This window comes from Aspergillus pseudonomiae, assembly GCF_009193645.1.
Source record: "Aspergillus pseudonomiae strain CBS 119388 unplaced genomic scaffold BDV37scaffold_143, whole genome shotgun sequence".
In the NCBI taxonomy this organism is placed as follows: Eukaryota; Fungi; Ascomycota; class Eurotiomycetes; order Eurotiales; family Aspergillaceae; genus Aspergillus; species Aspergillus pseudonomiae.
This window is the reverse complement of record NW_022476135.1, coordinates 59,608-70,601: the sequence shown is the minus strand read 5'-3', so window position 1 is coordinate 70,601 and position 10,994 is coordinate 59,608. Positions and strand designations below refer to the sequence as shown.

Sequence of the window (10,994 nt, the reverse complement as noted above, 5' to 3'; positions counted from 1 at the left end):
CGGCGGGAGCAGCGGGGGCAGCAGACTCGGCGGGAGCAGCGGGGGCAGCAGACTCAGCGGGAGCAGCGGGGGCTGCAGGTGCGCCAGTTCCAGCGGGAACCTCCGGGGCACCAGGCTGAACAGCGGGAGCACTAGGTTGAACAGCGGGAGCACTAGGTTGGACAGCAGGAGCACTGGGTGGGACAACTGGTGCAGCGGTAGCAGATTCCTCGCAAGAGGTGATCGTTACTGTGTGATTGCCATTCGTGTCCCAGGCACTGGCAGTACCGGCAGCGATGGCCAAAGCAGTGACGACGTGGTTCGAGATATGCATGGTGAATAAGTGGATGAGATGAGGAGAATATCAAGTAAAGCAATGCTTTTAATTGAAAAGGGAAAGGCCAAGAATCGCTTTGGGAGAATGTGTAGAAGTATCGATTAAAAGTATGTATGATGCAAGTGATGAATGAATAGAAGACTGATGATGAGGCGATTCGGACAGCTCATCTGGGGATTCTTATAGTAATCCCAGGGCCACTAATCCGGTACTATCGAAGAGAATGAAACCATTCATCCTGTCTTTGGATGGGCTGAAGGCCTGCAACCGGTGTGGCCATGCAGCACGACTTTGTATCGATGGTGCTGCATCCGGAGAAGCACAATATCCTGTCATGTTCGACGTACTGCCTAAACATCGGAGAGACGTATTGGACTAGACAGACAGCAAGAGAGACGGTCCAGGGCGAGCATGAAGCCACATGCGTCACGTGATGGTGTAATTCCGGCTCGATGGATCCTGAAAAGGCATCGGTCGTCAGCCGATTACCGGATGCGGATATCATGATGCCGCCCACAAGGCGTCAAAAAGCAGCCATGTAACTAGGCAGAGCCGACCCAAGGTTAACCCCACCGATACCACAAAGCATTGTGTCTTTAAGTCGAATGCGAATATAGCTCATGGAACCAGGGGGACGAAGCCGGAAGCACCCACGGTCAACGGTGGGTAAATCCTGTTGACAGGGATGACAGGGTGTGTAACCAGCAGAGTCACTTTAGGTCCTGCCAAAAGAGTATTGAGGCCTTTTGTTCTCACAGAAAGTGCACAGAGGGTGCACGAAGGATGGTCGAGACGAGCTAGTGTTGTGCTAATGGGCAGTGTTTCCTATGCCGGATGGATTTGACTCTGACCTTTTGGGTTCTGAGGAGAGAGTTGGTTTCTGCGTTTTATTTACTTTTCTGGGCCAAGATAACAACTACCAGCGTCGGTAGTGTAACGGTTATCATTCTTGCCTTCCAAGCATGAGACCCGGGTTCGACTCCCGGCCGACGCAAATAGTCAACAGTTCTTTCTCTTTTTTTGCAGATATACTAGGTTTTTTGCTCATGTCCCGAGTGTTCTTGTATGACGGACAGGATAGCCTTGATTGGGGATATTACTCAATTGCCGCAGCCTTCTATATAGCCTAGAAACCATTACATTTGCGAAAAACATCCTTGGGTATAACTGAATAAAAGACAACAAAGCCTCTTTCTTGGCCGACTGGAACTTCAAAATTACTGTTCTTCTTACTTCTCCTCGTACACACAGTCAAGTTAACTTATGCAGATACGGTAGATCTGCAAAAAAGAAAGAATTGTTGACTATTTGCGTCGGCCGGGAGTCGAACCCGGGTCTCATGCTTGGAAGGCAAGAATGATAACCGTTACACTACCGACGCTGCTTAGTTAATCATTTTATACTTCATTAACTTGAGAAGGAAAGTTATAAGATACCACCTTAATTCAGTTGTCTTCACGTTATTCGTCCTGGAAACAAGATCGGTTGCTATCTTCATATATAAATTGTTTGGTGTGTATATCCCCGCTGGTGCTCAATGCTTTTCTTGCCCATTAATGGCGATACTGCTACTTAGAATGTGTTGTTAATAAGCATGGACCCGTTTGATATAGTTATATATATTGACGGCAGTTGGTATGGAGAAACATGTCATATTGTTTCTGAAGGGCATTGACGCCTCATGTTTTTATATTTTCATATGATCCTCCCCTAGCAGTATAACCCATAACCACCATAGCATTTGCTATGGAAAGGACTGCCCCGGTCCTGTATGTATCATTCTAGAAGCCAACGTAGCTGACTAAGGCTGTCAAGTCACGCCTCGGATTCATGACCCGCAGCTGGAATGAGCGACCAATCGACCATTCAATCAGTCAGTCAATCATTGCTTCCCTCGTGCACTCACTAGTTTGCCTTATCGTCCAGGTCAATGTATTGATCTAATCTCGGGATTGACTGATCCCGCCATTCGTTACCATCCCCCATGCCTACCCGACGTGATATCCCTAGTCATTCGCTCCTTTCCCCCGGCGACTACGATGAAGATGCCGAGTCCCTACGATCACCGTCAGAGCAGGACTCTGACTCGGAGGATGACGAGTTTCTCCGTAGATCTCGCACAACCCTGGAACTAGCGGAGCATGACCGCATGGTGCTGAATGACGAGGAAGAAACGGAGAAGCTACTGATCAGGGGAGGCCCAACGCACGGTCTGCGGCGAATCTTTAGCCCTAGCAGCCCAAGTGTAAAGATCGGAAAGCGAGAACGCCGACGAAAACGGCGGGAGGAAAGAAGAGATGCGCGCAGAGGACAGCATGAGAAAATGACTGATTCGGGAGAGCTGATGTTCGAGATGGAAGAGGGTCATCGGGAGGACGACGAGAGCTCCCTCCTGAGCCGATCGTCGTCCGATCTAGACCGACAGCTTAAGGAATACGGTGGTGACGAGGTATGGTTGTCTTACCTATACCAAGCGTATGTTCATTATTCAAAGTCTAACTGTCTTGTTCTACCAGCGGCCCCAGCGCGTCTCGTGGCTTAAGCTTGCCTTGGTCTTCGCGGCGATCTTTGTTCTTTTCCTCATCTTCCTTCTCGGAGCATACAAAGCATCAACGTCTTTCCGGACCACCAAAGCCTCTCAAACATTACTGTCGAACGGCACTGCTCTTTTCGCACCCACCACAATTCTGATCTCTCTTGATGGATTTCGAGCGGACTTCCTCAACCGTGGGTTAACACCAACTCTTAACAAGTTCATTGCCGAGGGTGTATCGCCACAGTACATGCTCCCCAGCTTCCCTAGTGTCACATTTCCCAACCATTTTACCCTCGTTACCGGATTATATCCCGAAAGCCATGGAATCGTGGGGAACACATTCTGGGACCCGGAGTTGCAGGAGGAGTTCTACTACACCCACCCGTCAGTTAGTATGCAGCCTAAATGGTGGAATGCCGAACCGTTGTGGATGGCTGCCGAGAATCAGGGGATCAAGACTGCCATTCACATGTGGCCTGGCTCCGAAGCGCACATCGGCGGAGTTGAGCCGACAATGCTAGACAAGTACAATGGCTCGGAAGCGCTCCCTCGCAAAGCCAATCGCATCTTGGAATTCCTAGATATGTCTGGCCTCGAGGACGAGTCGGGAGTAGTTTCGGATCGACCCCAGTTCATCGCTGCCTATGTTCCCAATGTCGATGCTGATGGGCACAAGTATGGGCCCAACAGCACAGAGATCCGGGGTACCATCTCGGAAGTAGACGAAATGCTGGGTAGCCTCTTCGCCGGCTTGCAAGACCGGAACTTGACCGACATCGTGAACATAGTGATTGTCTCTGACCATGGAATGGCCACCACGGCAACCGAACGACTGGTGCAGTTGGACGACCTGATCGACCTCAGCCTGGTGGATCGCATTGATGGATGGCCGTTGCGTGGGCTGCGTCCCAAACGACCAGAAGACCTCGAGACGCTTCAGAAACAGCTGGAGAGCGTAGCCGTGAACTACTCACATGCGCTCGAAATCTACACCCGCGAGACGATGCCCGAGCGCTACCATTTTACGAACAACGATCGCATCGCCCCCCTTTGGGTGATTCCAAAGACAGGCTGGGCGGTGGTCGAACGACCTGACTTTGACGCTCACAGCGCCTTGGAGAAAGGCGAGGTATATCATCCGAGGGGCGTCCACGGGTATGATCATGAACATTCCCTGATGAGGGCGATCTTCATCGCCAGAGGCCCGGCATTCCCGCACCAACCCAATAGCCGGGTGGAAGTATTCCGTAAGTGCTATCCTGTCTTCTGATGGAAACGGACTAACCGACACAGAAAATATCAATGTATATAATATCATTTGTGATACTCTTGGCCTCGACCCACGTCCGAACAATGGAACACTGCGCCTGCCTCTAAAACCCGTGGGTCTCCATTCGGACGAAGATACCCCGGCTCTTGAAAACCCTTCGGACCCTCCAGCTAGCAGCACGGCTACTCCTGTATCGCCTAGCATGACTTCGACTGCACCGGCTTCCACAAGCCCAACAACTACCTCTACAACTGCCCCCGAGGCCCCACCAGAGGAAGAGTCAGACGATGAGGCGGACAACGACAACGACCAGCCCTCTACCTGGTGGGGGACCCTCTGGGATAAAATCGAGGACCTGAAGGATTGGGCCGGTGACCTAATTGAGACCGTGAAGGACAATTTCCCTTAATTCGGGCGTTATCGCAGAGCCAATGGACTCGATGATAGCGGTAGAACATATACTATTCGTTGCTTTAAAGATACCCACTTTTCTCTGTGTTGGATAATATACATCTTGTTGGATAATCTTAATCTATTCGCTTTGCTGCAATACGTTCATCTAAGAAGTGAGGAAAGAATTTTCCAGTGAAGTTGGGCAATGCGATCAATGAGGCTGAAATCCTTCCGCGCCGATCGCGACGTCAATGAATCAATGCCCCATCGGGTCTGCCCTAATCGGGTACCCGACGATGACAGCTGAGTGAACAAGAAAGATGACTCAAGAAAATGCCCAGCCGCAATGCGCCACACCTTGGAGCCAATCGTAGAGTCATGGTGGAATGGAAATCACAAATTTTGATGATTCAGGCACTTGTTGCGTTGCAGTGAATTGATGTCGACCCAGTCCACCCGTCTTTCTGCCTTGCGGACCTGTGCTGCCTACGGGAGGAAGTGGGAACTTATAAGGATGTGAGAACACCCTCGATGGTCGATGGATAAATCACTCAGGGAAACAGGAAGTCAATTGACCCGATTATTCGAGTCGTTCATTCCTTAGGTTTCTTTCCTCTCTCTTGTTGGCGTTTCTTGAGACCCTGAACAGACGGGCCCTGAGTATATACACAGTGCATGTCGGAACACCTTCAAAGTCTCTGATTGAAACCAGCCAAAGCCATCATGGAGTCGACGCAACTTTCAAGCACCATCAATAAGACCAATATGAACTCTACCACTCCCCCCCTTCTCTCTCCCTCCGACACTGCCCTCCTCGAAGCCTTCATCCCAGGCTACTCCTTCATCTCGAGATTCCTCATTTCTTACCTCCATATCGACCTCTCTCTCTACCTACCCTATATACTCACCTACATCGCCATCGCTGCGGTGCTCAAATACTCCTTTTCCAAGCTCAAGGGAGTCATGGAAACCCACCTCATCGCAACGGCCGAAATCCGTCTCGACGACGAGATCTCTAACTATCTCCTCTACTGGATGGCGCAGCAGCCCTTCGCGAACCGGAGCACGCGGTTCGTCGCCGCAACGCGGATCTCCACTCAATCGCACTATTACGACTCCGACGAAGAGGACGACGAATGGGGCGAGGAAGACGAGTACGACGAGGAGGGGAACGTGATCAACAATTTCGACGAGTACTGGGCGAAGACACGCAAACGGGACAAGTTCAAGCGACTGAGGTTCACGCCCGCGGAGGGGACGCACTACTTCTTCTTCCGCGGTCAGCTACTGGCCTTTGTCCGGGCGAAGGGCGACAAGAAGTCTTCTTCGTCCTCTCGGTGGGGCGCGCGCTTCGAGACGGAGAAGTTGTATCTGTCGTGTTTCGGCCGCGACCCTGCCATCCTGAAGGAGTTGCTGGCTGAGGCGCAGCGAGTGTATGTTGCCCGCGACGGAAACAGCACCATTATCTATCGCGGGCAGAAGAGCCCCGGTGATTATGTTGATTGGTCCCGCTGTATGGCGCGCGCTCCGCGTCCTCTGTCAACGGTTATCTTGGACCAGGCGCAGAAGGATGCCTTTGTTGATGATATTAAGGAGTATCTGCATCCCCGCACGAGGAGGTGGTATTCGAACCGGGGGATCCCATATCGACGGGGTTATCTGCTCCATGGACCGCCTGGCACGGGGAAAACGAGCTTGTGCTTTGCGGTGGCTGGGCTGATGGGGCTTCCTTTGTATCTTCTCAATCTGAGCTCGAAGTCCTTCAACGAAGATGACCTCATGTCTTTATTCCAGGAGCTCCCCCGCCGGTGCATCGTCTTGCTTGAGGACGTGGACTGCGCCGGTATCACGCAGAAGCGAGTCGGCGACGGCGGCGATGACTCGACGGCGAAGCCCGCCGATGGCAAGGAAGGCGATGCGCCCGAGGAGGCTGATGCCGATTCCTCGAAACAGGGCGTCTCGCTCTCCGGTCTCCTGAATGTGATCGATGGCGTGGCCGCCAGTGAAGGCCGCATCCTGGTCATGACGACAAACCACCCCGAGAAGCTCGATCCGGCTCTGCTGCGGCCTGGTCGGGTCGACATGTCGATTCAATTCGGGTACGCCGAGCCCAGTGACATCAAGGAGCTTTCTACGGCCATCTATTCCACGCTCGAGGGTGATGTACGGTCGGCAAGGGCGAAGCGACCCAAGGGGAAGAAGGAACAGGTGACGTCCGAGGTCCCATGGCATCAGTTCTCGCGGAAGCAAATCCAGAGCTTGGCAGATGAGTTCCTTGCGCTAGTGCCAGGAGGGCAATGCACTGCTGCTGAGATCCAGGGGTATCTCCTGAACTACAAGAGGGACCCCCAAGCTGCTATCGAAGGGGTCGAGGAATGGGCGCGAAGCATCCGATCGAAACGGGAGGGGAAAACCGAAGCAACCGTGAAGTCAGACTAGTAATAACTGCATGAGATGAGTGGATGATTTTGTACACTGCATATAGAGATACCCAAAGGTCCTGCCCGTTTGACCCATTTGTGCATATAGATAGTGAAAATGAAAAGCTCGAACTTTGTTCTAGACCCCTCAGATGTAACTGTCGTACTACAGAGGATACCAAGGCATGTAACCAAGCTAGGACCAGAGTTGGCGATCATCAGGGAGAACAGCTGGACAAGTTATCTTGAAGCCCAGGTGTAACATCAAGTAGCTACAACAACTGCTGGCATCTTGACAGTCAAGAGAGGTTCTCAAACATGGTTTCTGAGGAGCGCGAAGAATATGTATGTGAGCTAAGTCAAGTGTTAAATACATAACGTGGGTATAATAGGCTGCTCATGTGAAGTGATATGTAGTGAAACCCAGACCCGGTCCCTCCTCCAAATAGATACAGTGTGAAAGGGGTTATTTTACTAAGGTCATAGGAGAGTCACCTGCTGGTCTAATATCGAGATATTGGCAGCATATGTACACCGTGTGTTGTTTCGACAGAAGCCATGGAACAACATCCGGTCTCCGCAGCCACAGACAGTACCGCCCCCAGGAGAAGTAAGACCATAGTCACCAGATTGGAGCAATTTCTCGCCATTCTTGACATAGGGCCCGGTAATTGACTTCGAGGTGGCATAACGAACATCGTACTTGGGGTCCGTGTAGCAATGTGTGGAGTAAAAAAGAAAGTATGTGTCTCCATGTAGAATCAGGTTAGGGGCTTCGACTAGTGGCCCATCGCTGTCGTCACGGTCAAGTATCTGGATAGCATCACCGACCGGAGTGAAGCCATCATCCGCAACTTTCTGTAAAAGAATAGGGGTCGGTTTAAGGGGAGGGATGCCATTGTTGCAGTCCCCACCATTTCCAATACTGTTCCCATCAACTTTGAATACCACATAGCGGCTGCCATCCTTGTCCAGGAAGCCTGCCGGATCAATTGAGCCACCCTGGTCTAGACGGCAAGACAGAGGTGTCTCGTTAGGTACATAGGGCCCAGTAGGATCTGTGCCTTCAGAGACGGCAACACCTACACAATGGTGCCTCACCATCTCCTTGGCCTCGCCCGAGTAGTACATGACGTATTTACCATCGTTCTAGAAGCCTAGTCAGCACAAGAAATTGTTCCAATAGAAATGCAAAAAGGAAGAGAGAAAAATACCCGTTTTATCACATCAGGTGCCCAGTGATCTATCTCAGTCTCCCAGTTGGCAAGTGTAGGTAAAGCCTCCTTGTCAAGAAGAGTCCATGATTTGAAGTCCCCAGAAGAAGCCACCTGGATACGCTTGCCGTTCCCATTCGTGCCAAAGGCATACCAAGTACCATCTGTTGCTTGCACAAAGCTTGGATCGGGGAAGTCAGAATCGATAGCCAAAACGGCACCTACTTCCTGCACCCGGAAAGGAGACGCCAGCACAGTCGATATTAAGCCAAGACCTATGGCCCAAGAGTAAAGTCGAGACCACATAGCACGTTACGTATGGCTTGATGTCCTCGGGGAACAAAGGCACAGATCATCGAAGAAGGTAACGCCAACAGTTCACTAAGGGGCTGGGGGATACGCAGCTGCGAGTGATGACGAGGGAAAGAATCCTGTACAGGAATGCCATCTCACCTGGCTGCCTCAACGCTTTATATTTGATCGCCTTAGGCTATTGTGGCAACCATCGAGTGCCGATTCCATTGTACGCATTTGGTAACATGATCATTCTCCTCTCCGGTGACTTCAATAGTCATTTGATACCGGCCTTAAAATAGCGACTAGGCCTACTGCGCCCAGGTACTGGATGCATCGCCAAGTGCTGGGACTAGGGCACGGGTGGGGGGCAACTATCGTATAATACCATTTGACATAGGCGAATAGTTGGTGGGCCAGGTAAAGCGGTCATTGAGCTAACAGACAACAAAGACATTGGCAGTGGAGTGGCTGAGCCTGGATGCGATAATCGTGTCTACCTGAACGTCTCGCAAAAGCTGCCCGTTGCCCAGTTCGGGACATTGCACGCGGTCCCTGGATGCCACCGCGGGAAATCTTAAATTAGACTATAAAGTCTTGAACGAACCAAACTCACCAGTCGATCAAAAGCACAAACCAATCAGCGACGGCAATAATAGATCGAAAGCAAAGAAAGGCCTTGTGTGGAGTTCGCATGATTCCGGAAGCGGTAATGCATTCACTCAGTGAGTTATCATTCATCGCTAGGCATAACGCGGACGGTAACGCATCCAATGTCTTTCCTATATTTAATCTTTTGCCAACTCAGTAGAGCAAATTCAAATAGCGGGAAAGATATTAGTCTTTTTGTATGGTGAAATTGTCGTTTCTTAACCAATGCCAAGAAGAAGGTGCCCGGGAACAACAGTGTGGATCGGAAGAGATTTATGGAGACATGCCCGACTGCCGCAGACGCAAGGGAGACCTTAATTGGACCCTGACCGCTCATAGTCATAGTCATTGAACCATGATGCCCGGAGTATAAAGGACCAGGGCAACAAGTAGCAAGAGATCCAGGAGTACCATGAAAAATGCCCCTCACTGTAGGTTAGCCGTCAAAGGCATCACCTTCCTCTTTTGCGGCTTCCCACTTGTTGGGTGGCCGAAGTCATACAGGTCAAATTTGAGTTTCCAAATCATTTATTTATTCGAAGCCAACCAGTTTCTTGTACCAAACGCCTTCGGAAGCGGTGGATTCTGGCAAGCGGCAACCCTGTACGGTTGGAATGGGCCCGCTCATGTTGCGGCCCATGAAGCGTCCCATGCAATCTCCTTTAGGGTCACAATCCATAGTCTTGTTAGCTACCATGGTAATGCGTGCATTCACATGGGTCCGTGTGTGTTGTTGTCAAAGAAATAAGCATAAACCAACCATTCTCATCACGGACTCATATTTGGGGGGCCCTAGGTCATTTGTTGGTGCTACTTGTACAATAAGTGAGTGCACCCCGATGAAACCAATCGCAATTGACTACTAAGTAAATAGACGCGGACGGACGAAAGACAAGTGTTGAAGTCATGGGGCTGATAGGATCAATACCAGTCTCCTGCGAAAAGGAGCGTGCCCTTCTCCAGATCTTCGCCTGCACCCCTTGCGTGGGACCACAGACTTTCTCTTGTTGTAGCATCCAATCGCACAATTTGCTACAAACGCTATTTGAACTCAAATCCTGCCATGGCAGACTCTCGGACCGAGGCCACCCAAATTTTGAGCAAACGTCCCCAGATTGCTGCGTGATAGCATTTGGTCCATAGATCCAATCTTTTGCAGATCAGTCATGAGGACTTTTATTCTCTCGTGTCCTAGTCAGGTGAGCGATGAATCTCGTTTACAATGAGAGATTTTTGGGATATGTTCCATAGAAGTCCAACCCCGCAATTTGAGGAAATGTAAACCCTGTGGGGTCACATACGATTAAATCACTTATCACGATGATCTCTGGTTCAAATCTGCCAGGTTAGTGGGGGTAACTAAACTCATGAGTCGAGTCACGCACCAGCAAAGGCTCCTTCCTTTTTATCTTTTTCTTTCCCCTTTGACGTACGATGACATAGAGATCGACGTATTGTGGCAAGATATTTCAAAGCTGTGCCCAGAAAGCTTGGGGAGTGTCAACTCGTGCAATCGAACGCGTCGTCTCGAGACGCTGGCTTCGGAGTATCGATAAAGCTTTGACCCCAGTGACCACATTAAAGGAGCAAGTATCGATGAGCATTTTCGATGGGTCGTTGCAGAGTACAGCGTACCTCCAAAAGGAGAATCGGGGTGTTTGGGTTGTTTGTCCAACTCACGGGACCAGTACCTCAGTCCATAATACTACTAAGAAGTAATGGTTCTACTTGGTCGATGGTATCATACGTTCCCAAGTTATTCACATCAAATACCACATGTTGTAGGAAGGAATCCCCTTTCATTGAAACCAGATGGGATGAAGAACTACAGGTGCAACTTGCCACAACGCCATCAAGCAATAAAGCGCATATATACATTGGCATTGTATAGCGTGATATG

The 10,994-nt window shown here is 50.5% G+C and overlaps 4 protein-coding genes and 2 non-coding genes across 6 annotated transcripts; 3 read left to right on the top strand and 3 right to left on the bottom strand.

Moving 5' to 3' along the window:
* Positions 1 to 26: 26 nt before the first annotated feature.
* On the bottom strand, positions 27 to 313 carry BDV37DRAFT_289168 (uncharacterized protein; the record flags this gene model as incomplete). Its single annotated transcript, XM_032088399.1, has 1 exon — positions 27 to 313. A coding segment is annotated over one exon (287 nt), but the record flags the coding sequence as incomplete, so codon positions are not given.
* Positions 314 to 1,238: 925 nt separating this feature from the next.
* On the top strand, positions 1,239 to 1,310 carry BDV37DRAFT_t238. Its single transcript has one exon. It is a non-coding gene; the product is annotated as a tRNA-Gly (tRNA).
* A 315-nt stretch (positions 1,311 to 1,625) lies between these two features.
* BDV37DRAFT_t237 lies at positions 1,626 to 1,697 on the bottom strand. Its single transcript has one exon. It is a non-coding gene; the product is annotated as a tRNA-Gly (tRNA).
* A 496-nt stretch (positions 1,698 to 2,193) lies between these two features.
* Positions 2,194 to 4,721, top strand: BDV37DRAFT_265031 (alkaline phosphatase family protein). The gene is made up of 3 exons (XM_032083733.1): positions 2,194 to 2,765; positions 2,833 to 4,099; positions 4,146 to 4,721. The coding sequence occupies exons 1-3, from the start codon at positions 2,301 to 2,303 to the stop codon at positions 4,529 to 4,531; spliced, it is 2,118 nt and encodes a 705-aa protein (XP_031935071.1). The 5' UTR covers positions 2,194 to 2,300; the 3' UTR covers positions 4,532 to 4,721.
* BDV37DRAFT_265030 (BCS1 and AAA domain-containing protein) lies at positions 4,719 to 7,133 on the top strand. Its single transcript, XM_032083732.1, has one exon. The coding sequence runs from the start codon at positions 5,239 to 5,241 to the stop codon at positions 6,952 to 6,954; it is 1,716 nt and encodes a 571-aa protein (XP_031935070.1). The 5' UTR covers positions 4,719 to 5,238; the 3' UTR covers positions 6,955 to 7,133.
* Positions 7,134 to 7,357: 224 nt separating this feature from the next.
* On the bottom strand, positions 7,358 to 8,980 carry BDV37DRAFT_49471 (glycoside hydrolase family 43 protein). Its single transcript, XM_032090766.1, has 2 exons — positions 8,150 to 8,980; positions 7,358 to 8,084 (listed from the first exon to the last, which is right to left on the bottom strand). Exons 1-2 carry the CDS (start codon positions 8,453 to 8,455, stop codon positions 7,416 to 7,418), a joined length of 975 nt encoding a protein of 324 aa, XP_031935069.1. The 5' UTR covers positions 8,456 to 8,980; the 3' UTR covers positions 7,358 to 7,415.
* Positions 8,981 to 10,994: the final 2,014 nt, after the last annotated feature.